The sequence below is a fragment of the Triturus cristatus genome, chromosome 8 (genome assembly GCF_964204655.1).
Source record: "Triturus cristatus chromosome 8, aTriCri1.1, whole genome shotgun sequence".
In the NCBI taxonomy this organism is placed as follows: domain Eukaryota; kingdom Metazoa; phylum Chordata; class Amphibia; order Caudata; family Salamandridae; genus Triturus; species Triturus cristatus.
This window is the reverse complement of record NC_140591.1, coordinates 1244534817-1244561150: the sequence shown is the minus strand read 5'-3', so window position 1 is coordinate 1244561150 and position 26334 is coordinate 1244534817. Positions and strand designations below refer to the sequence as shown.

At 41.9% G+C, this 26334-nt stretch overlaps 1 protein-coding gene across 2 annotated transcripts; it reads left to right on the top strand.

Moving 5' to 3' along the window:
• The first annotated feature begins 861 nt into the window (after nucleotides 1-861).
• On the top strand, nucleotides 862-24828 carry RPL8 (ribosomal protein L8). Of its 2 annotated transcripts, none has more exons than XM_085622937.1 (6): nucleotides 862-924; nucleotides 1412-1555; nucleotides 14294-14435; nucleotides 21831-22049; nucleotides 23979-24094; nucleotides 24629-24828. In XM_085622937.1, exons 2-6 carry the CDS (start codon nucleotides 1418-1420, stop codon nucleotides 24785-24787), a joined length of 774 nt encoding a protein of 257 aa, XP_085479063.1. In that variant the 5' UTR covers nucleotides 862-924; nucleotides 1412-1417; the 3' UTR covers nucleotides 24788-24828. The 2 variants fall into 2 exon arrangements, with proteins under 2 accessions (XP_085479063.1, XP_085479062.1); XM_085622936.1 differs by having other exon boundaries at nucleotides 922-1019.
• The last annotated feature ends 1506 nt before the right edge of the window (nucleotides 24829-26334 follow it).

The following is a 26334-nucleotide window of genomic DNA, read 5'->3' as shown; positions in this document are numbered from 1 at the left end:
TGTTGTTCAGATTGCGTGAAAAGTATTTGTAAAATAAACCATGCTATTTCTAAAAATAAAAAATATTCAATTCAATGTAGTATGGTTATATTTTGACATTTATGCTTGCTTTTCGTGCAGTATTTGAAATTTTTATATTTTACTTTAAAAAAAAAAATAAAGATTGTATAAACAAGCTTTGGCAAAGCCAATAGCTTGGCACGCACTATAAAGACTAGACCTATTAGCGTTGCATTAGCGTGTTCGTTATTCAGAGCAGCAGGAATATGAAACCTCCAAAGATGATGAAAAAGTGCGATCAAAAGTTTATTAGTACAACATAACATAATCATTCTTGTTGTAAGAGCTTTACGGTGATTGTTGGAATCCAAAAAAGTCCCCAAATCAATCAATACATTGAGACTTCGAAACACCAGACTATCAGCCACATACGAAGTTAACGATTACACACAGCGAGTTCGTGGGATTTCGGAGAAATCGGAGAAGCTCCGTCCCCCGAGTACGTATACTAGCTGAAGCAGCTGCCATCTTGGACTATGTGCTTTTTCCGAGTCGACACCTAACCAAAATTCGAAATACCAATGAAAGAATTACGTATTTTTAATAAAGTAGCAAAACGTACGCGCGAGGCTTTAGAATGCTTCATCTCCTTTTATTATAATACTATTTCTAAAAATAAGTGTTTTCAATAATTAAATATTTCTGTTATGCTGTTTAGAATTAGGCGCAAAATTACTAAAAATCAAAGTTATGCTCACTTATATTGTTTCGTGGACACTGATTCTTCAGTCGCTTGACTACACTTTTTCAATATGGCCACCTGTATTGCGATTTTGACATCTGTACTTCCTCTATGTCTATTGCTCCGGAAGAAGTTTCGGCACTGGTGCTTGCCACTTCCTTTCTTGAGATAGCCCGGCCCGGGTAGGTATATGGCGGATGAAGTTGCTGAGAAATCCGTCTTGAATCTCTTGTTTGTATCAGCCATCTGCTGGAGTCCGTTCTTTACGAAGTGTTGGGTCAGTTTTCAAAGTAACCACAGCTCCTGTGTGGGGTGGAGCGGACCGGCATTAGTCGGTAGCCATGCCTTTTCTGTTAGACCCGCTTTTCTATGTCTTAAACCGGGGTTTGACGTGTTGGGGGGGGGGGGGGGGGGATGTTAGAATTCTGAACTACTATGCCACATTTCTTTGCCAGTAGGAATACAAATGAAACCTTGTCGTGGGCTGCTGTGGGAGGATACTGGATTTATTCTGTGTTAGACCGGGAAGAAGGGATACGACTTGTTCAGTGGTCTTCACTACCATGTTGAAGACAGGGCTACGTAAAAAACGATAAAATCGGTATGTGAAAACAGGTGCCCGTGTGTGCATATTTCTCCCTTGCTGATCGCCCTTTATTTTGTCTACAGAGCACCATGGGGCGAGTGATCAGGGGTCAGCGAAAAGGCGCGGGGTCCGTCTTCAAGGCTCATGTGAAACACAGGAAGGGCCCAGCCAAGCTCAGGGCTGTGGATTTCGCGGAGAGACATGGCTACATCAAGGGCATTGTAAAGGTAAGTTAACTGCATGGAGTGCTGAGGTTGGCTTTCACCCACGATTTGACAGATGTCAATAGTGCTACAGTGCATTCTTAATTAAATACTTTGTATATTGAATTGAGACTCGTTGGCTACTTCCGATTTATGGCACAATCTTTTAAGTACTATATTCTTTAAAAAAAAAAAAAAACTCCGCGAAAAGTGCTTAAGTTTTAATACTAACAAGACCTGACTGGTGACTCGGGACATGCTAACAATAAATGTTTCTTACGTGCACTTAAAGTTATTGTATTTACGCGAAAATTCTATAGCGCAAACCTAGCTAAAAGACAGTGGTGCCCTGTGCATAGCGAATAATGAAGTTTCATGTGACCGTGATAAGTTTATGGACTGTTGGCTGAGAAATGCATTGTGTTGTGTTCTTAAAAGAGGTGTGCCGTCAGTTATTTCTTAAACTGTAGTAGCTTTGTGGTAGTCCTGATGGATACAGGAATGTTTTTTCCCTGGCTCTAGTTGCATAAATAGAAAGGGCTTGCTGCCTTTTGTTTATTTTTTAGTTTACACTTAGTAACTGCATTGTGAGGATGTCCTGGTTTCTGGTGTGCTGAGAACCACCAGGTGCATGTCGTGATTAATTTGAAAATGATGCAGCTGGTTTTGGAGATGATGTGGACCGCAAGGGGATACTTGATCATATTTCTTAAGGCCCAGAATGAGAAGTGCTGCAATGTGTAGGATGCCCTTATGGGGTGTTGGTGTGAAGTCAGAGAGGCCATGGTCTTGGCGTTACAGCCATCCATTTGTGATAGTGTGAGGACTTGAACAGCAGTTGTGAAGTCACTTTCTGGGAGGAAAAAAAACATCTTTCTTTGGAAGAGTTTCTGGGAGGAAAAAAAACATCTTTCTTTAGAAGAGAAAGCTGGTCCCAGGCCGTCTTAATATTTTCTTTGGCAGTATATCCAGTGGCGTCACTAGGGTTGGTGTCACCCGGTGTAACTCATGGTGTCACCCCCTCACGACTTACCGCATGGACCTCCTCCGCCCGAGTCCGCCAGTGGACACAGTTGGTAAATAACGGGACCATACAGAATCCTTAGTAACGTTTGTAAATGTAGGTCCTATATTTACAAAATGTGCCTGTTAACAACAGTGTGATAATGATTCATTAACCCCTTCAGTGCCCGCCCCTTTCCCCGCCCTGTGCCGGCCGTTTCATTAGCGGGCGGGGTTTATGACGAGCTGGTCTCATCATGGGCACAGCGCAACCGCGGCCCATGACGAGACCAGCTCGTCACGGGCATTGAAGAGGTTAATCGGGTTGTACAGTGGGCTACCTGCTAGTCAACAGTTTATTGGAATTGATAATATCATAGGTATGGTACTTTTTACTGGTGTGGTGTTCCCACTATCCAGCAACACGATATATCAGTGGTCGAAGTGGGGGGAAAAAAGTAGGGGACTGTGGGCGGAGAATCAGAGGGCGGGAATAACCCAAGGATTGGATCAGTGGGCAGAATGCGCAAACATCCCAATTTTTTTATTTGTTTGGTTTCGCTGCCCAGTTTTATCAACCAATGGATACACATGATTATTTAAGGTTATAATGAGTTATTGACAGTAAAATGTGTTCACAAAGTGGGATATGCTTCTAATCACAGAATGTCCCCAAATACTATAAAATGTGGAAGCACAAGCCATTTGTCTCCGAGCCATGGAGTTTCTGTCATCAGCACTTCTCCCTTTTCCAAAACAGCAGTTCAAACATGAATGGCTAAAAATCCTAGGGGCATATCAACAAGGGCTTTATCTCTGCTTTTTTGGCTTTAAAAGCCAAAAAAGCAGAGATAAAACTAGCGCCCTATCAACAACAGGGTGCTAACACGCAAATTTGCATGTTAGCACCCTTTTACTCTACGCTTCCCCTTGCATCTCTAATGAGATGCAAAGGGGGCGTTCCAGAGTAAAATAATAGGAGAAATGTCGCTAAGCGACATTTCTCCTATTATCAAGAATGTCGCTAACCCTGTTAGAGACAAAAAAAGCAGCGCTAACCGCGGTTAACGCTGCTTTTTTACATCTGCTAATTTTCAGACTTAGCCATGATATCCTATGGAAGGAGGATATCATGGCTAAGTTTGCCTGTCCCTATCAACAAGGTAACGTGTGATTATCGCTGGGTTTCCAGCGATAATCTCACGTTAGCCTGTTAGCGTGTAGATTTTTATCGCTATTGAGATAAGCGTTGCTAATAGCACGCTATCTCAGCGATAAAAATTCACGCTAGCCGGCGATAATTATCCTCACGCTAAGAGCGCTGAACGATAATTATCGCCGGTTGTTGTTGATATGCCCCCTAGTTTGCAAATGTTTTCTGAATAATAATGGCTCTGTCATATTTGCTCAAATGAAGGTAAAGATGATGAGATGCACTCCTGTGTTATTCATGATTAAACCGTTCTTCTTTCATTCCACTTTTAAAGGCGTGCAAAACTCGTACCGCGCTTCGTCTCGTTGCGCGTGCAATATACAAAGTAACATTGGGAAACTCCTGAGATTCCACAGAGATGCACTGCCGCGTCATCATTTGAATCAAATGAATTAAATTCTTATGCTTTACTCTTGTTTCTTCAACTTTAAATCTTCAATTTTAAATCGTTTTCTTTCTACTTGTATTTAAGTTCTTCATTTTAATCAATTGTATTCGTTGTTTCACCGATATTCAAAAAAGGTTCAGGAGTCCGCAGTGGGTTCCACATGCCATGGTTTATTTACATCAACCCAATGCATTTCAGGAAATCCCTTCGTCAGGGGTATCTGCAAATACAAACACAACCGTATTTCAATGATCTTTTGCAACTTAATGTAACATTCCACATTTATTAAAAAAACAATTCTACTGTGATCTACCAAACACCTGTTTTTCTGTGAACGTTGATCGTAACGATTATAATCAGCGATTATAAACACAATGTATCGTCCCATCCCTAGCGCATACTGCTTCCTGGTACCCCTTCCTTATTCTCCCATGCTTAACTTGACATTGAGATTCGAAAAAACATTCTTCTACTTTATAACACTCAAAGTCGTTATTTAAATCAAAAAAGTTTCACAAATACTAGTCACTTTTAAACGTACCATAACATGCTGGTTACTCCAAATAAAATAATTAGATCTTCCAAACATTCTTTCTCTTGGCGTATAGCGACGCGTGTCCACTTGAATCAATTTCAACTAAACTGTATGTCTGTAACCGCTCATTTCTAGTCCTACCCTTGTTACCTCAGTGATTCGCAACACCTGTATGTGAAACAGCTTTTCACTACCATAAATAACGGACTTGGTGCGCAATGCTTTAGGAGTTAGTATTTACAACTATACTACTACATATCCCAGGATACAATATGATTCCTACTTCGTTGCCTGCCATGTTTCAAAATATCCACGTTCACCCGACTGTAGAATTGCATAACATGATTGTCATTAAAACAGTTCATAATGCGTTACAATGCTCTTATTTTATGCTAATACATGAAATACTTTAATCCGTAATAGTCCCACATGGAAGGCAACCCGACTCCTTTGCCTTTTCATCATCTATTCTCTTAAACCTTCATGTGTTCTTAATCAGTTTGAAACTTTTTCAACTTTGTTTTGCTGATGGGTGCTATCTCATTTGAGACGAACAAATTCATTCAAATGAAGGTAAAGATGATTAGATGCACTCCTGTGTTCATGATTAAACCGTTCTTCTTTCATTCCACTTTTAAAGGCGTGCAAAACTCGTACCGCGCTTCGTCTCGTTGCGCGTGCAATATACAAAGTAACATTGGGAAACTCCTGAGATTCCACAGAGCTGCACTGCCGCATCATCATTTGAATCAAATGAATTAAATTCTTATGCTTTACTCTTTACTTGTTTCTTCAACTTTAAATATTTGCCTCATAATGCAAGATCTGCAGCATGATCTGACCATTTAAACTAATGGTTTGTAGCTCAAACGTATCAAAAGTTAATAAAAAATGTGACTTGTGTTGCAGCGGAGTAAATGACAGTTAATAGCTCACTGCTCTATGTTAGGATTTTAACTTATAAACTGCAAGTAACAAAAGGATCTCTCTGACAAAAGCATTAGTCCACTGGCCTATTTACATTATGTGCACATTGTGATCTGCATGGTACATGTTCTTTGAAGCAGGTACATTAACCCTCTGAGCTACCTTTCCATGAGTCAAATCTTCCATCATGACATTTTTATTGTTACCGAAAATTACTGGAGGCCAGGAAGGAGGCAGCAAGCGCTTTTAACACCATAATATACTTGCAAAAATGATGCCTCCACCTAAAGTGAGCACCTGGTGCGGTCACACCGGTTGCACCGCCCTAGAGCTGGCCCTTCTCAAGGGTCCTGTGATCTCAGTGACAGGGTCACTGTTCTAGGGTGTACTGCTTCATAGGCCTGCCCGCAAGACTGGAGGTGAACTTCAGTATGAATAGTGGTGGACAAGCCTTGAAGGTTAACCTACACTTGTCATGCTAGGGTCCACCTGCTGGTGCTATGACACCGGGGCTTCTAAGGTCTTGCGAAGCCTTCTAAAGTCTAGCATGAGAGAGTGCTCTCTCAGGAGAGTGGTCTGGCGGACTGGTTATTAAGGCTGAACCTGGTTCCCCAGTTCCAAATTCAGCAGCTCTGGCCATAGTGCCACATCCCCTCCCCCACTGAACACCATACTGCCCCACTGAGAGAAACTCAGACTGCCTTCAACTACAACCCAATTGTTGGCAGCTATAAACACCTGGATGCGGCTCAATTTAAATATTACGCACTGGGCAAGAGCAATATGTGGCCTACAAAAAAAAAGTGCCCGCATCCTGGAAAAAGCAAACAATCACAGGGAATGCAAAATTTTGCAAACCATGTGAAATGTAAGCAGGAACAACATGGTTTCCTTAACGCTTTTACACTCGCTGCTCAGAAATCAGTGAGTGCTTTTGCCTGGAAAGTTAAGGACATGACAACAGGGCCCTGAATGGACCCATTTCAATGGCCATTGCTTATATCCTTACAAAACGTAAGCAGTATGGTAAAAAGACAACATCCCTAGATACAGAGCAGCAGTAAAAATTTTGTTTTTCAATCCTCACATTGCAGTACCTCCAGGATTGGTGCACTAGTTCCAAGCCCAGGGAAAACAAAGCCAAAACAACAAATAGCGCTTCACTGGCAAACTCTGTAAACGTGGCGCTAATGTGTTTGGGTGTGAATAAAATCAATCTGGACAGTTTGCTACCACTCTGTCTTACTTTATTTAGTTATTTATTTTTCTTATTTTTAAACTTTTATTCCCGATGCTGCATTTTGAATTAAATGTCAGAAAAATACGACATTGATTTCCAGAAAAAGTGTTTTTTTTTTTTTTTTTTTGGGATCCATTTCACAGGGAAGCAAATAAAAGAAAGGAGAGGAGACAGTGCGCACTGCACACCGGCACCTCCTTCTCCTAAAAGGTTAGGTTGCGGTCCGCACCCCCATAGTGACGCCGCTGAGTATATCCCTAGAGGACGACGTTGATGACTAGGATTGGGGTTCAAAACATCCATGTTTATGCCCTGTGCCCAGATACCCTTAGGGGTGACAGTGCTGCGCTTTACAAATGCTTGATGCAAGTTTGTAGTATTTGTTTGTTCTTGGCAAATAACTAGAATTCTATCTTGGTTGGGCTGGGCATCCAGTTCTAGACGATAGGCAGGTAGTGTTTGAGGTATGGGATGTCTCAAACAGAATTCAAGTAGATTTGTGTACCGTCAACCTCTTGGTGAATCTTGATGATATCTGCGCGTAGAGTTCAAAGGGGATCCGTGTAGAGGTTAAACACGACGGGCAGTATGGAACCATGGGGCATATTACAGGGATGTTTTGGGACATGAATGTGCCCATGTGAACAAACTGGTGTCAGTTAAAAGGTCGCAGAAGAACCAGTGAAGGGCATTGCCATTGAATCCCATTCTGGACTCCAGGATGTGCATGTGGGTGGGATGGCTAACTGTATAAGGCAGCAGAGAGGTCTAGCAAAATTGGGAAGCAGGGCTCATATTTGTTAGTGGTCAGTAGGGTATTGTCAGCGATGTGTAAAGTAGCAGTTTCCATGCTGCAGAGTGATGTGAAGGCAGACTGGTTGGTAATCGTGCAGTTAGCATTAATGTGATCTTGGAGTAGAACATAGACTGCTTTTTCAGTGCTCTAATGAATGGTAGGTGAGTGATTGGTCAGGTGTTAGGAAGAGCATTAGGATAAGTTGTAGATTTCTTCCGGAGCGGAGGATCTGCCCTGTCTTGCAAACATCTGGGAGTTTGTCTTGTGTGAGAGATTACAAGAGAGCGACTCCAAAGAGAGCTTTGATGAAGGGCGAGAGTAAGACATCTTCACAGGAAGTGGCATTGAGGGATTTGTTTTGCTGTTCGAACTTACGCACGCCATGGTTTTCTAAGTGTCTCACTCATGCTAATCTGTTCAGTAGCCACTGCGTACCTTCCCAATTTTGTTTTTTTATGTATGTTTAAACTACTGTATAACAAAACGTGTACCTAATTCAGTTTATATAACATGCTGTGAAAGAGGCCAGGTTTCTCAAAATCTGTCTGGACTCTGCACAATTTCTCTTCATTACAAATCTCTCACAGAAAAATGCATGTTGTATCTAGCTCTTCAACATTTGAGCGCACACTGCATACCTAGTGTCCTCTTTGGCCTCCAGAGCACTAAATACTGACTCGCTGCATTGCCATTTTCGAGACCACCACTCATTCCCCTCTTATTGTTTCAATCCTAAATTTTTGTTGGGCACAGGGAGATTAAATGATTTGCCCAGGATTAATGGATGTTGAGCGTCCCTGCCGAGATTCGAACGTGGTTCCCCAGCTTGGAAGTAGACTTCTCTAGCTGTTAGGCCACATCCTCGCCCCAATGGGGTTTGTGGAACCTCACCCTAATGGTGTTTGAGCAACTTCACCATGTAATACTTACCAACCCCCTAGGACCCTTTTGCTTTCTGTCAAGCCCTCTGCACAATCCTGGGTATCCGTGTTGCTGAACAGCAAGGCTTACCTTGGTCCACGAAGATGGTGAGGGGGTCCTGGTTGCAGGGTCGGCGTCCCTCTAAGCCCTCTCTGATCTTGGCCAAAGTCCAGGCGCCTGTTATCGCAATCACAAGCCAATCCTTCCTGCGTCGATAACTCTCCTTCTGAGGGTCTTAGCAACTCTAACGGTACACTCTGGTTCAGCAACCTTTGCTGGGACTTAGCCTTTTGTGCTGCATGCTGGCAGTGGTAGCAGCTAGAAGACTTTGGGCCACCAACTTGCCTCTGTAAGCTTCTTCAGCTGTTGTGTCCCTGTGCTGTGCACAGGAGGCCAGTTGATTGGCCCTTGGAGTTCTTTGCTTGACTGAGCTCTGGAGGCTGCTTCTCCCTGAGCAGGATACAGCAGGTGCTGTCGTTGCTGCAGCAGGGCAGTCCTTTAGTCCTTCCGTTGTTGGTCAAGATGAAATCTAGGTGCCAGGGGTGCCCTTTTTATCTTCAGAAAATGCCCCAAGTAGGATGTGGTCGGTAGCCAATGGGCTACCAGGTTCCCTCCCGATGACCCCTTCCTGAGAAGTGTGGTATTTGGCTATTCCAGGGTACATCGTTCTGCCCTCTCCCATGATGGGTAGACCTCTCTCTCAACACTCAGTGCTCCTTGGCCCACCCCCAGAGGTGTGGCTACCAGGGGTTATTTGCCCCTGGGTAAAAAACAGTTCGGCAACTGGCTTCTCCTCTGCTCTCCTTTCCCCAGTGCCAGCGTGTCTGCCTAAACAATGGATCCTCTCCCAAGTTCTACCTGTTTGTCCTTCAAAAGATGGCTTTTCTTTTGTAGCTTGCCTTCTGGGCTAACACCCCTGTGCCTCCCTCAGGAGGAGGTAGCACCTACCCCATGCAGGCCCCTGTTTTTGCCCTTTCCTGGGGGTCATTCACACGTCTCCCCAGGAGGACAGAAGGCTGTCTGCAGGATAAGCCCCATGTACATCAGTAAATGAGCACTGGAATCCCATGGCAACTTCTAAAGTTGCACTTAGCGCACCAGTGACATTAAGTTAGATTGAACCATTACATCAGATTAATGCACTGATTCTTTTGATACCAATCATGGTATTCTCATTCAGAAGTTAGCGGGACTGGGGTGCCAGTCTGTAAAGCTGTACTTACCAATGGGGCGCCTATCCTTTCCACAGTAAAAATGCCAGTTTAGGATTCTTTCTGCTGGAACATGTTAAAGTACATATTCCACCTTCTAACCTACGGCTTTAGGTCGCGTTAGGCCTGCCGTGGGTGATTTACATGTATTAAGGGGGGGGGGGGAGATTTGGGCTTTGCTATCACTTTAAGTGGCAAGGCTGGGTTAGCAGTTTTAAACTGCTCTGCAAGTCTGCAGTGGCAGATTGGGAGCCATGTTTTACCTTTCCCACTCAGTGGCACAACTAGTGTTGCAGTCCTTTAATGGGCACTCCAAATTACAGGCCCTGGGTACCATATACTAGGAACTTACAAGTAAGTTAGGCTATGACAATTGGGGACAAGCCAATTAAATGTACACCATTTTAGGGGTAAAAGCACAAAACCAAGGTCTGTTTAACAGGGATCAGGGCATTTCAGAGTCATTACACCAGTACCTAGTGGTTTAAATGGGGGCAAATGTCAAAGGCAGTTTCCTTACACACAAAAGGTGATGGGGGAATGTTTGTAATACTTTTTAATAAATGGTAATCGCTCATGGTATCATGCCAACCCATTGTTCTTTTGTTCACCATGCCACTTCAGTTTTGATCCAGCCATATGGAAATTAGCCTTGGCCTTGCTCCAATATGAACAGTCCAGCCAGAACTTCCCTGAACTGAACACTGGTAACCTAAGACCAGTTTTGCCTGATAAGCCTCATTCAGGTGCAGGTTGTTTCTAGTAGCACTGAGACTAGAACCCAGGTCTGAGCACACCCATGACTATTCGGGATGGTACATCAAAGACAGAAAAAGTGATGCGAGTAATGTTTGCAATAAATCGCCACTGACAATCGCTCAGGGTAGCCTTCCAACCCATCCTTCTTTTGCCCCCCACGACACAGCAGTTTGGATTTAGCCATATGAAATCAGCCTCATCTGAGGTGACATTGGGGCCAAAAAAACAATAAACTGGGTGCAGCCCATGTAATTACTGGTCCATTTTTGTATTTTTCATACCTTCAAAAAGAACAATTTGCAAAAGCAATGGCACCCAGAAGAGTATCTGTATTGCAACATATAAAGGCCAGATTAACTGCAACACATCTACTTGTCTGAATATGTGAAGAGGACCAATGTGTAGCTGGTGTATCCTTTTCAAATACTACTGCATAGTTTTGGCTGATGTGCTTTGATTGCCTCTAACCTAACCTGCTACTACTAAGAATTTAGCTTCCTGTGTATGTTGATGTCCGATAAGGGGTCAGATTCGGGTTGTGGGGCGGCACATTTCGTTGTCAGCTAAACTTTGCCAGAGTGTAGCACCAAGTATGTTTTATTGCACACTTTAGAAAAACTCTTTAAAGCCTCTTAAATTGTAATCCTTCTAAAAACTACTAAAACATAACAAATTTTCAGCCTTAAAAGACCCAGCCGTAACTGCACCAAGGGTGAAACATGCTTGCTGACCTATTATGCAAACCGATATCAGTGTATACCCTGATAAACATGTCCGTGTGGCTGTGATGAGGAGAATAAAGTACATTTTCTTACTAATTTTCTTGTTTTTACATCGCTCACCAGTGAAACAGTGTGATTAATACTTGTAGCCTGGAATACTTTGCAATCTTTTTGCCTAAATGTTTGTTACATGACTAGCTGGAGGGTGTTACCTCTATAAGAGTGCCGCCTGTATCAAATTCCACTTTGTAATTATAATTGACAATTTTCTTCTGCAACAAGCCATCTGGGGCACTATTTTCATACCTAAATACTGCTAGTGTATGTTGAATGGTTGTTTATTGCTGCAGCCGGGGATGTTCGGATAAAAACTTGCTTTCTTCCCATAGTTAAGATTTCAACGTAGTTCCTGAAACGCAGATATGTTGCTCCCTCATTGGTAAGGGGAAGGTGTTGCAGAACCATGTGAAATTTACAAGGCACAATATGTTTGGTGTTTTGGCTGAAGAGATTTCTATTTGGGAAGCAGCGAGTGGCTTGGAGGTATCCTAACTTTTTCTCAAGTTTATAGTTATTGCACTTAACTTTGAAATCAGCAGTGGTTTCCACTATTAACCAGCAGAAATTTTCTTCAAGACAGACCTTGTTTGTTCTGGTTTCATCCAATTGATGGACAACCTCTCTACAGCAAGTAGTTTGTGTTCAAGTTTTTACTGAAATAGTCCATCCGGGCTAGTTAACAAGTGCTATGGCTTAAGTTGTGTTTTCATACCATACTTGATACGGCGTTAGATGCAAAAACATAAATCTGAATGTCTTCTAATCATCTACTCCCCATCACTGCTTGTGAACAGAATGACTTAATGCAATATGTAAGAAGCTGGCTCTCTATGTAGTATACCTAAAAGAGGTATACTGTGCAAAGAGTCCAGGCTACCCCAAAGGAATTACAGAGCAACAAATTACCCCCTAAATGCTCTTCTGTGGTAGTGTGGGCAAGCAGTTAGGCATATCTGAGGGTAGTGCGAAGCATTTACTACACACAAAGACAGTAAATGAGACAGTCAATAAGGAAAAAAATACACATACTTTTTAAATTTAGATACCAAGTTCATCGGAGTCTGGTAAGTACTTTTCGAGTTATTAATTTTTACAGTTTTCAGAAATGGCCACAGTGCATTTTCTGGATTGGCAAGGTAATTGTATGCAAGAAAAACGTCTATTGCATTCAGACACCTATCAGCGACTTATAGAACTGTTCTTCTGTACTTCAGTGAGTATGGGGCAAGTTCCAAGGCCACACCAACAGGTCACCTCTGAGCGTATGGGTGCAGAGATGTCACGGCATCTGGTGTTCTATTCACTTCAATGGGACAATAGTCTGCAAGCAGGGGCTGGGGAAGCAGTCCTGGGGACCCCACAGTGGGCCTTGACCCTTGATCTTCTGACACGCAGGGACACCTATGGCCCACTTCTCTGGCTGTGGGGCTCGGGTGCCTTACACAGTAGGATTCCCCAAGCTATGGGTTGCTACCTGCTGGCAGATTGTTGGAGGGTTGCAAAACATTCAGTGCCTTTAAATTCTGTTTTTATATTGTCACATTTGCTGCGCTTTAAAAACCAGTCAAATGTCTGGCTGTGCAGGTTGTGGTTTTTTTTTTTTTAACATGGGTATTGGTGCTTACAAACTCCTTTCACTTGTAGTCAGAGAAAGAAACGTGAATTGTGACAATCGTGCTGAGACAGTGAGTGTGAAAGAAAAGGCTGTATGACTTCATTTTTTTTTTTTATAACCCAACAAAATGTAATTACCTTTAAACTAATTGTACACATTCAACAGTTAGGAAAGCCAAAAAAAGGCAAGTTTTTTGTAATTCTAAAGTGATGAAGTCTTTAATAGGATCAAAACAGAAATTTTACTTAGTGATGCACTAATGATATTCGCTGGAATCAGATTTCCACACCTCCGTTGTGTGCTATATAATTTGCAGTAAAAACTGTATACCTGTGCAAACTTAATGTCCATTTCAATGAAAAACATGCTATCAGTAAATGACGGCGCACTACCAACACAATGCTTTAGTTACATTAAAAAAAATAGCGCCTTATGTTCATTAAAGCAGGGTGGATCGTGAACGTCTGTCATTCTAACAATCCAGTCGTGGTTCTAAAATGTTTGGGAAGTAGTACCTTAATGAAACCTCCAACTCCCAAGTCTGCTAGTGGGGAATGTAGTCTGAACTAAAACCATGTAGGTGTGTTGTATAGTCTCAATCGATATCTTGAGCTAAAACGTGGTCAGTGGCTTGAAAAGAGTTTGGTTGATTAAATATAGTTTTCATATGTGGGGAAACCGTCATCTGGCGCTTCTAACACTTCAAATTTAGTAAGTTGATCATTTTGCTTAAAGCTTTTGAAGAGTTTTTGTTCTGCTGAGTAGGTAACCACAGGTTACCGAAGATTCTCTGCACCTGGCACAGATTTTATTTTGTTCTGTTTGGGGCTCATTCCTCTAAATTGTATAGATATCGCTTTTGTAGTTCATTTAGACAGGAAGGGGTGCAATTGTACGATCTGTATTGACTGCAGCTGACGAGACATGACGGCAACATCAATTTTTTTGGTCACCATCTGGAAAGTGGGGGTGTGGAGGGTTAGAAGCCTTTTGTATGATTTTGCATTTCAAGGTCTTGGGAAATAATTGCCTGTGACCCAACCTTCCATACTTTGTAGTTGTCCATAACTGCCCAGGTGACATCTGTTTCCTTAGCTAAAAAGCATGACGAACATCAACAAATTATCTAATGGTCACTCACGCAAATAATAATTTGATAGAATATGCAATCAGTAAGACCCTTTTTATCTGACATCTTCACCCTTCTGACACAAATGCAACCTTTACATGGTCTTCATTTATCACTTTTTAAAATCTCCTCCTCTCCTTGTGCTGAAATGGATTCTTTTTCCATTGGTCCTCTAGTCCGACTAACACAAAGTTAATTCTGTAACAAAATAGTTATGCAATATCGCTTTTCATTCTATTAACAGGATATTGTGCACGATCCTGGTCGTGGGGCCCCTTTGGCAAAGGTGGCATTCCGAGATCCTTACCGCTTCAAGAAAAGGACCGAACTATTTATTGCTGCTGAGGGTATTCACACGGGACAGTTTGTCTACTGTGGCAAGAAAGGTATAAACGTGTTTTGTTTGCTTTCACTTTCTCGTTTTTTTGTTACTTCAGCTATGCATTCGTCATTGCTCCCACACTTGTAGGGATTATGTGTTTTTATTACATATTTAAGATGATTGCCAGGCAACATTCGATAGGTTTCTGTCTTCATGTTACCCCCAGTACAGTTATTTCTGACTTCCTGGTTAGGAGCCTAATATTTTGCAAGAAATGATGTGTTGCAAGGATAGTTTCACGAGGGGTCTTTTTCTTGTCAAATTGTATTCTTTTTCCATTTTATATGGGATATAGTTTATTGCATATTGTTTAGGGGTAATGGGTCAATTTATCCTAAACCTAGTAGACTTCTGTAAAAGGTTTTCTCCCTCCAAACATTGGAAATTAAAGTGAAAAACTGGGGTACTTTATCTTAAAGCAATCTTGTTTGGGCAAAGTTTTTAGATAAAATGGGCATTCTCATTTTGCATGTGGTGATTTTCTTTTGAACCTTTCCTAGAGAAGGGGCACTTATTGTATATTGATGATTAAATTGTATATGCATTTTTACTGTGCCTGAAAGGGTCTTTTGACTTGAAAATAGGTGCAGAAATCTTTACTCCTGGTTGTCGGGTTGACAAGTTGTGGTATGTTTGATAGGAAGGACCACTAATGTGTAGTGAATTAAATCAGTTGGCACCTAGTCAGTTGTCAGTGAGGCTGTTCATGTCTTGTATTGCTCAGCTGTCTTTAAGGTTTATTTCAGTGAGGGTTTATGTGAATAAGTATTTTATAAGAATTGCTTATATTAGGGGCTCCTCCCTTCGGTATCGGAAGCTCCTTGGTTGAACGGTCCACGCCAATCTCTGTTGAACATATTTTCTTCACCATCGCGGGCCCGTTTTCAATATTGCTGCCGCGCTGAGATCCGGTAGTCATGAACTTTTTTTCATCAACTTTTCATCTACTTTACCGCATTAGTGCATAAGATTGCCCCTGACGAAGGGACATCTAAGTCCCGAAATGCATTGGGCTCACCTTTAAGTCATCATGTGAACGATCAAATGTACTATGTAACATACATCTTTGCTTTGTCAATAATGCATTCAGTTGATTGTAAATAATTTCTGTAATGTTTGATCATTGGTTTAACCACCTTTGTATACATTTACTTTGCATATGAACCAATATATGCTTATTTGATTTGGATCGTTGAGTTTGATTTTTTTATGATAAGGCGATTATTTGTCTAGGGTCTGAGGTACCCCCAGCACAGTGCGCAGTGTCAACCATCAGTTGGTTGTGATTTAGCTTCTTAACTTCAATGCCCGATAGACAGCGAGCATAACACTGTAGCACCAATATCAAAAAAACTACAATTGAATTGTAAAGTAAACTAACAGGAGTGCGCTGCTCCCCCATTTCTACACTTTAAGTTGCGGCATGTACTTTTGTGAAGGCTAAGTCCTTATGACCCACTGTGCTGTTGGCCCATTTCAGTTTTCCGACCTTGTTTTTTCCCCCCCTTCTCAAGAAGCCTTTATTTTTGAGGGAGCAGGATGTTCTCCGCCTGCACCAGTGGGAGATGTTTCTAGGTACTTCAGTGCAATTTGTCTTGCTTCTTAGTAGAATAGTCTACTGTGCACTTTTAATGATTAATTCTGCGAGGCTATCTACTGGTAGCACAAGATAGTGGGCCTACGTGACTTGTAGTAGATAGACCAGTATATTTCACAATCATAGGGAGCAGTGTGAGAGCCCCAGTCATGCCATTGACTTTGTATATAAAAACGCTGCTCTTCTGGGGAGATTTCACTACTCTGCCCATGAACCACCTTTCCCAGATTGGGTATGCAGTACAGCACTTTAAGTTCGCAACTGTGCCTCCAGCCACAGAGCTTTAGCTTCTAGTTTCTTGCTAATGCACAATAACACTGTACCCCAGTCTGTAGTTGAGTGAGTTCTATTTATGTGGGTCTTTAACGAGGCGGGTGTAAAACCCTGAATGTAGTGGGAGAATTGTGTACTTCTGTGACGTTGTCTTGCGTTTAATTAACTTTATTCGGCTGTATATTGTCAGGAGTGCTTTCAGGAAGTGTCATCTGAATTCTTACTTTGACATGTTTAGACATTGGCTGATTTTGTATTTTCTGTAGCCTGTCAGTCTCTATTGAATTATAATTATCATTGTATTTAAGAATCTAGTTGATGTGTTTGATATTACAGAACGTTTGCAGTTGTAAATTCGTATCCTCGAGCAGTTAATTTTGGGAGCCTTTTGGCTGCACTTCACTAGTTTGCCATCCAGTTTGACAAATGCTGGCTCCTAAGACAATGGTCATTTTCTTTTAGCAGTAGTCTGTCTGACGTCAGATACTTGAGTTTCCCTGCTCATAATTTTAATTTCGAGGTGGGATTGGATATGGACATCCATTGGCGTCTAGAAAGACGGCTGTTCAATTGTATGTGCTTAAAATCTCCGGTGGGACGCTTGCACATCCTTTTGAGAACTATTTGGTTGATAGTTTCACTTTTTTTTGTTGCTATTGGTACTTCAGAAACAATCAAATCTGTTTATGGGCATTGTCAGGGATTTGCTTTCACCCCACAGTAGTTTGAACAATGTACCATTTTCTGCATAGTGTGAGCAGTGGAGTATTACAAGAACTTTTTTGGCAGTAGTTGTCTTTGAGGCTAAACAAGCCCTCTTCACTGTTCTGTTCTTGGGCTTTGAGATGTAGTTCGCAAATTTTTGAGGAGTTTACTTTCCTCCAATATTTAGTTTGTTTGCGATACGTTTGAAATGAAGGTTGGTAATCTGGAAGTGTTTTAGGATTGGCCACATGTTGCTTCTTCAGGAATGCCTTAGAGGCGGTGTGCTTGAATTCCCAGTGTCTGCTGTCGTTTATGTGGCAACTAAATGGACCCAAATACATTTAGACAGATTACGAACTGATTGGGGGTCTGACCCTAATCTGTTAACCAGAGCTTTAAAAGAGGTGTGCGTTACAGACCGATGTATGCAACCAGTCTTCTAACTAAACCTCCGCGTACAGATTTCCTTGTCCGTATCGGATCGTTCACTGGGGTAGTTACTGGCCATCCAAATCTGGGAATCTATGAAGAGACCAATACACCCTTCTCTGGCCAGACTGAGGTGAAGGGAGTCTTGCTCCCCTAGTCTGTTCCGATTGGGTAGTTTTCAAAGAAATTGAAGTTGTTTTTTTTCTCTCCCAGTCTACCCTAAATATGGTAATTATTGAAAGTCAAGTTCTGTACCATTGAAGTGCATCACTGAGAATGGAAGTTTAATACTTCCTAAACATTGTCTGGCCGCCCTTCTGATGCAGCGCAAGGTCAATCTATCGGACTAAATGCCTTGATAATGTTGATGCTGTAATGCCTGCCAAACAGCACAAGGTGTTTAAACTTGATGCTTTTGGGACGAGGAAGGCCATGACTACCAATCTGGAATGGGCTTCTATAGCTAAAGATATTCATTTCACCTTAAGAGGCAATAGGTACGAGTTTCTGGCTTGTTTGACAGAAAATGCTAACTGGATGCAGGACGTTAAATTCACTGCCTACCACCCCCCACACACCCAACCAACCTCAGAGTGCACCACATGGCCTCTACTACAAAGAACAGGCATTGGTATTAGGTTTGGCTTGCATTTTGTTTTGAGCCGGACATAACAGACCATAGGGGAACAAAATTGTGGTTTTGTTAAATAAAATAAGCATAATTAAATACAACAAGAAATGAGGATTGACTGTACTTTCTCAGCTATGGCATAGTCCCTCCCTCTTGCCTTCCAGTGGGAGTGAGGATGACCCAGACAGCTGAGTGATTGTGAGGCTGAAGTACTGAATTTAAAGTGGTTCATAGTGGTTTTAAAGCAGAATTTCAGTGCATGAACTGGGACAGGTGTGGGACAAAAGTTGTGTGCAGATGTTAAGGCAAACATTTGAGTCCGCATAAGGAAGCCTGATGAACGCATAGCTAAGAAATAAATTTTTTAAAAATGGGTCGAAGCTTTCAGTTTGCCTACAAATTGTTTGCACCATCCCTGCTTTTTGGGGCGCGCCTGTGAAGTTTCTGATCAGAATGTGGTATTTCCCCAAATTATTTTTTGGATTTAAATGAGTTCTAATGTGCCTAGTCCATGTATTTATAGGTAGACGGTGAGATTAAATAAGTCAGAGGAGCCTCGTTTCCCTCAGTGCAGAGGATGTTTGTGTCCTCTGTTTGGTTGCTACGGTATGATTATAATCTATCAGGAATGAGTATCAAATGTAATGCCAATTTGTGTGCACCTTCTGGTGAAAAATGAGGTGTATTAAAGATAGTCCAGGATTTTGATGTTTAGCAAACCTTTTGCCTGTGTTCTCCTAAGCCCTGAATTGCGACCCAGAACAATTGATGCCCAATTTTGAGCTCAAAAATTTGCAGAATCGGGCGTGACAAAATATATTGTGGTAACACAAACCATTTGATTTAGTGTTAACCGGCAAAATGATTTGGGCATTCAATATGTGCTGCAGGGAGTTATGTAGCCACTCTACTTGGCTGAATACAGAGCCAACTATGGGGGAAACCCCTAGTTTTTGGAGCTACGTGCGCCTAGTCTGTATTGCAGCAAAGTGCAAATATTGCATGTTCTAATTTATAAGGTATGGTGTTTATTGCCCTTCTTGGTGCTAAATCTTGGTATTTAGTATGGTTCCAGAGTTAATTTACGGTTGTTGATGAATGGGTCTGTCATCCTGAAATGGAGAACCTAATATTGTCTTTGAGCAAGAGCGGGGTAAGAGATCATTGAATAACTGGTACTTGGGAGCAAGAGCTGTAGATTACTCGTTCCTAATGAGGTATTTCCATTTGTCAATCTGGGAAGGAATCGCCTCCCATCCTTATTGTTGAGCCCTTGGTTTAGGTGTTACTGTTTGTTATTCACATCACCTGTTCACTGACAGTACATAGTGACATCATCCACTCTTATAATGCAGATTAAAGAGCTAAATCCTGCTACTGTTGAAATCCCCACACCCTTTATTTGGGTATAATCTATTTGTGAACCTGTTGACTTGATACACAGGGATTAAATATCTTTTTCCCCTCCTTATCACGAGGAGACCTCGAAGTCTTGTGCTGACCTGTATACACATTTTAACTTTGTTTCCCACTTTTCCTCTTACATTCCTTGTTACGGTATACTCTTAATGATAGTGTATGTCCTTGTTCATGGTTTTCCCCCCCCCCCCCCAGAAGTACTTATTTCTGAGGTTGAGCCCACCTGTGTTTAATACAAGGACCCTTTAGTGAAGCTCGGGTGGGTGAGGGCTGAGCATCCTAAGAAGCATCCTTCATACGAGTGCCTTGCTTAAGGGATTAGAGTAGCTCTACATTACTGAGGGTCTTACAATCAGCAGCTTCACAAAGTACCTGTGCTTATCAGACGTTTCATTTAGGGTGGTGTACTCTGGCACTCTCTATTTCTCCTTTGTTGTGAATTCCTGTAACTTGAAAGATGGCAATTGAATGCCTAGCCAGTAGACCAAATACTCCAGTGACCGTTTGAAATAAATACTTAGAATGCTGACCGTCAACAGGGTTTAGAAGCAGGTGCCAAGTGTTCTGGCTGCTTTTGGAAGGAGTGCATGCTGCTTGCCTGTCAGCACCCTTCAATTTCAAAGAAAGCATGTAATTGATCTGGCATTTCTGATGGTGCAAAGGATGGAGAATTATAACAAATTCAAACATGACTGATCACTTTAGTAGTTTTCGAGGTTGAGGAAGCCTCCCTCGTAAGTTGTCATGCCTGCAGCATGTATTCCTATTTAGTTTCACCAATCGGACTAAGACCTGCTCACTTTGGCCAGGATGGTGATCCCAGAGGGCTCTAGTAACGTGCAAACTCCATGGTATCTAGTAACGCCAAACCTCCGTGGTATTGAGGATTTATTGAATAATTACTGGCATCTAGCCACTTCCCTTGCTAAATGGTCCCACTCTACCGGAGGTTTAGCGGTCGCTCTCTGGTGCAAGCTTGCTCTGAGGATCGTTCAGTACAAGTGGACTGACTGTACAGCTGATCCCTGGTTGGGTCAAACACAAAACACTTGCAGGTGTTATCTGCCTGTGGCTCTCGTGATATCCCGTAGGAGGGAGGGGTTTAGTTCAGTAAAATATTTAGAATTGTATCTGCACACAATACAAAATTTCAAACTTGTAGTTGATCTTTCATCAAACATGTGTTCCTTGCCTCCTCCCCAGTCACGCCACACATCAATCAGTAGCTTCATCATTCTCAATATTGAATACGTTTCTCAGCTTCGTACACTTCCTAGTTTTTCTGTATTTTTTTTCTAATTTATTTACATCTCCAAAATAACGAATCCATTTACCCTCGTATTCAGTATTGTGTGTTTGTATGTGATGGTGTGTTGTGTCCTCCTTAATCCAACAGCACAATTCATTCCCATAGGTAGGATTGGCTCTCCTTTGCCATTGTGGCAGATCTTATGTTAGTATTTTGTTGCTCCATCAGCTAGTGCTTATTCCCCCATGTCCCTCCTCTGCCGTTTATACTTTAGTTCTAATGACCTGGCCCAGCATATGGTAATGCATACGCATTGTGTTGCTTTAAACACAAATTGTTTAATGGATTTTTCAAATCCTGGTCCCTTTAGTACAGTGTCCCAAAATTGTGGGACATTCCCAATCTATATGTAGAAAATAGAATTTGAAGATCTTGTTGGGTCTAAACATGTTGTACTTGTGGAGGTGATGGAATTTTAATCTCTCACTGGTTGAGATTTCACTTGCATGTTTTCTAGTATCTGTTAATGGTTCAGGGCACTCTGTTTTCCATCGCTCCCACACTTGCTGTGTTCCCTCCTTTATCCTGTACCAATGCTGTATATAGGTTAGTAATCAATTTCCTGCTGCCTGCCATATTCAGTGTTCTTTTGTAGTGGCATGTGTGGGAAACCTCTCCAGATTTCCCTGGCTATGTGTGCCTGGTCACTTAGGCTGGTTATAAAGGGTTCTAATGGCTTTCCCTCACTTAGAGTGTACATTAAAATAAGCCTACTTTTACTGTCTTAGGAATCTGGTTGTTTGATAAACGCTGTAACGTTCTCCTAGACCAATTTACGATTCTTTGATCTCAGTTCAGCAGCACATCAGAATACAGTTTGATGGTGTAGGGTTTTGCCATTGAGTTAGTGTTGAGAGTCCTAAACTGGACTTTTGCCCAGTGAAAAGAGGATAAAATGTGATGTGATCCTGCATTCACACCCACAACCCTCCTCTGTTGGAGCGATAATTGGATAAACAAAGTTCTGAATGAGATTTTGTAAGTTCATGTTTCCATGCATGTATTTAAGTAACACATTTTGTTTCCTCTGCTCCAGCCCAGTTGAATATTGGCAATGTCCTCCCCGTTGGAACCATGCCTGAAGGTACCATCATATGCTGTGTTGAAGAGAAGCCAGGTGATCGTGGCAAGCTGGCCCGTGCTTCTGGAAACTATGCTACAGTAATCTCTCACAATCCTGAAACTAGGAAAACACGGGTTAAGCTTCCTTCAGGTTCTAAGAAAGTTGTCTCCTCTGCAAACAGAGCTATTGTTGGTAAGTAACTATGCCAAAGAAATACGCTTCGATCACCAAGATAATGTTTTGATTGTTAATTCTCCTCTGCATCCATAAGTGGCTTTCCACTGGCTAGATATAACAATCATATTTACTATGTTGATTATTCTCTAGATTTCTCCACAGTAGATCTGCACTTTCGAAACCATTCTAAAACCGAAAAGCCTGTATTATGTGGAAACATTTCTCTCAGTGACTTTGCTTCCTCTCATACCTTTCAAATGCCAGACTGGCTGCTTATCAGTTTGCCAAAAAGCTAGCTTGCCCTGTTTAAATTATTAATCCTGGAAGTTGCTACCATACGTTGCTACTGCTTCAGCTCTCCTCACTCAGATCTTTAGGAGCCGTGTTCATTGCTTGGAATCTCCTTTTTGTCAACCATAAACATTACTGACTGCAATGACGTCTTACTTGGTCGATTTAAAGTTTAAGGTGTAGCACAGCAATCACGCGGAGGCTGTAAGATGATTTGTTGGATGTGTGACACTAATTGACCACTAAAATGAGAATAGTTTAAATAGATTTCCAAACCATCCACTTAAAAAAAAAAAACAATGCTACCTTCAATAGCTGCAGAGGTGGAGGAATAAAGCTTATTAAACTTGATTCTCAACTGCCCTCACTACATGCTTTCTGGTACGCTTTTTTTAATGTACGTGTTTTGCATTTAAATGTAGCATACTTTTTTAAACCTGTGAACTAATACTTCCTGTTGCATCCTGTACCATCGCATTCCATATTTGTTTTTGGGAGCTCCACAAGCCATAAATAGAACTCTATTACTGATGGTTTGATGGAGAATGCCAGTCTTTAGACTTGGGTTTGGCTGCTGGGTGGATATCCATGTGTCTTATCCAGGCAAGATTTCGGTTTGAATCCTGGGTGGCCTAAAACCACTCCAAAATGACATCGTATAGTTTTGCAAGATCCCATAGGCAAAATAGTCATAAAAATGTGTATGATGCAAAGTGCCTACATCTGGGGAGCATATAAGGCAGGTTAGGATGTTCGCCTTTGCCACTGATAATGCCAGACTGAGATTAGTGTAAACAGCATGATCAAAATTAAAGAATGGCTTCCTTCATATCCACATACCATTGCAGTATTTTACGCAGTGTTCATCATGAATAGTGTAAATTCTCTGCCAGCAGGCAGCACGGATAAACTGGGGCCTTCATGATCTTGCCTCTGACGTTATTCTAAGGAATTTGTCTTCTGCAGTAGATTGCATTGCAGATTGCTTTGAATTCTGTGGCCCAGTAGAACTGGACGTTCTTATTATTTGTGATCGGATAAATGCTGCCATATTTGCAGCTAGAACGCTACTGCAACTCCCCAGAAGTCTGAAGTAAAACTTTGAACTTACATTGATATCATTCACTGTTATTTTTTTTTTTTGATGCAGCACTGCCCAGTCAATGTGCTTAAAGACATAATTCGATGAGAAACCCGTTCGGACACCTCAATGAGTCCACATGCAGCATTTGCAATTATCTTTAAACTTGACAAATTGGCAGTACATTGTCGTTCTCCATTGAGTTCCTAGGTGTGAATGATCCATCAGGTCTTAAACAATGAGGTTACTGAACAGCTTGCGTTAGGTTTATTCAAATACTGCTGCATGGCATTTTTTGTGTGTGCTATTTCTCTGGCCAAAGTTTATTTCCCATTGGATTGCTGCCTGCTTATGGAACGGTACTCCTAACTTTCAGTGTCTGCATTTAAATGGTTTTGATTTTCACCTTCTAAACTGGATTCAGAAAGGAAGTTATTTCCACTGTACTCTGAAACTGTCATATTTAAGAACAAATACCCAAGGATGCAAATTTTACCTTTAAGTTGCAAAAGATTCAATTTACTTGTAAATACCCCTTTCCACATTTTGGTTCCATTTTCTTTGTGTTTCAGGTGTTGTTGCTGGTGGTGGTCGAATTGACAAACCAATCCTAAAGGCAGGTCGTGCTTACCATAAATACAAGGCTAAGCGAAACTGCTGGCCACGTGTCCGTGGTGTGGCTATGAACGTAAGTTTTGTTAAACTATTTGACTAGGTTACATATCCATCACAATCTCCAGTTGATACAGTTTGTAATTTATCCTCAATTTGGCATTGGTTGCAAAGCTTATAAAAGTGCATTACAGCAGAATGAGATTATCATACTACTCATTTTAGAATGTAAGTGTGCCTGAAACAATGTGATGCTTGTTGTGGGTTGGTAACTTGAATCCTTTTGGGATCCAGTTGGCAGATTCCTAAATGCATAGTAAGTTACATAACACATTCTCTTCCTGAGACTGTTACTTAGTGGTAACTGTATGGCTTAAAGGTAGTGGGAATCATGTTTACAGTTTTCTTCAGTTGTCCTGATACTAGCAAGGTTCTTTCTGCAAACATCTTGTAAGCCTAGGGGAGGTTTCTAGGTCCTCAATATAGACTAATCCCATGCACGAAAGTTGAATATTGTGTATATACAGCATGATTGACCATACATTTTCTCTTTAATTGCCTTAATGATGATGATTGGCTCTTACTGATCATTTAACATTTTTCCTCACAGCCTGTTGAACATCCCTTTGGTGGTGGTAACCATCAACATATTGGTAAGCCTTCAACCATCAGGAGAGATGCCCCAGCTGGACGCAAAGTTGGTCTTATTGCTGCTCGTCGTACTGGCAGACTGCGTGGTACAAAGACAGTGCAGGAAAAGGAAAACTAAGCTACAGTCTGTTTTGCAAAAAAATAAACCATTTGAAAGAATGCGGTCTCTTGAAGGTGTTTCATGCCACGTCTGCTTAAAGAACAATCGCCTTAAGATTAAGTTCGCATGGTCCATTATTGCACAGCCGAGCGTCCTTTTCTTGCATTATAGAGAGTTGTTTACCAGAACCCCACAGGACTAGTGCTTTAGTACTGACACATTTAAATTGGTTAGTTCCTTAATGCGCTTGACCATCTCATGCTAGTGTGGGTGGGCAGTCGAGGCCTGCTGCCGATGGTATAGCAACTGAAGAATTGGCGTCCATTCATACATTTATAAAGAAAATAGGCTTTTAGTTTCAAATTTTTGGTTTTAAGAAAATTAAAATGAGTTGAGGATTAATATTAGTCTTATAAATAACTCTATCCCCTTGCCTATTCTAGGAAAACTCATTGAGAGTTAAACCAGAAAGGGGGTGGAAATGAGTGAGATTGCAGTGTGCATGCCCTGATGTATAGACACAAGACCCAGAAGGGGAAGCAGGGGGCAACCTTCGCTGCCAAAATGCCCCCACCCTATAACTTGCAGATTTTTAAGTTCTTCAGAATACATTTTGGTCTCAAAGTAACTTGTGAGTTTCCACCAAAACGTGCAATACAGCAGAGACCCAGGCTGCACCCGAAATGTCATGCTGAGCCATTGGGGGGGGAATCATTTTGGCTCCCATAGGAAATGTTGTACTCGTGTACAGCTCAGGCTGTTAAATAGATTTACGCCACAATTGACATGGCTCTATAGCTCTAATCAGAATTTTTTGGGGAGTGGGTCATTCCAGTAGTTGAGATCTATGCTGTTTAAACTCTAGTCAATCACACTTTCGGATTTTAAACCATGTGATTGACTTAACTTAAGGCAGATCCTTTCCCATATTGAGTTTTGTGCTGTGAAAAGGAAAAAAGCCATCCTCCAAAGGTGGCCCACCCTACGACATGGTTACCCAACCAGATGCATGGAAATTCCAAAGCATACATTCAAGGGGGGAGGGGTAGTGCTGTATTTGGCAAGTCAGAGACTTGCCAGTGCATGTTGGGTGCTAATTAGACAACTATTTGGTGCCGGACTAAGTCGCTCCCAACTTGTTTCAGACACTGTAGGGGAAAAAGCATAAACTAAGCTGTACATTAACACTGCTTGAAAGGGAGAAGATAATTCCCAGAAAGTAGCACCACGTGTCCAATACCTTCTGCACATGGCTAATGAACTTGCACAGTGGATGTTTGGCTGCCAGGGCACCCTACCCACTATCGGTTGGGCGGCTATGCCCAATACGTGCTCACGGGGGTTTAAAAACCAATCATGGGGGCGTGGTCTCGCTGCTAATGGAGTGAGACGCACACCGTCGGAGCTCCGGGCCACTGCTACAATAATAAGCTTCTCAAGTGGCGCTGGGGACTCACGGGTGACGGTGCCTGTTCAGCGGAGAGTCCAGGGCTGCTTTTGGGGGGGGGTCTGGCGTCCCCTCTGGACGGATGACTGCGGTGTGTGCTGAGGTACGCCCTAGCCTG

Bases quoted from the DNA above. Each gene is read 5' to 3' on its own strand.
- RPL8 (XM_085622936.1), top strand. From the start codon at position 933: ATGGCGGATGAAGTTGCTGAGAAATCCGTCTTGAATCTCTTGTTTGTA. The intron at 14,436-21,830 runs GTATAAACGTGT...CCTCTGCTCCAG, and splicing joins TGTCTACTGTGGCAAGAAAG to CCCAGTTGAATATTGGCAAT. The intron at 22,050-23,978 runs GTAAGTAACTAT...TTTGTGTTTCAG, and splicing joins TGCAAACAGAGCTATTGTTG to GTGTTGTTGCTGGTGGTGGT.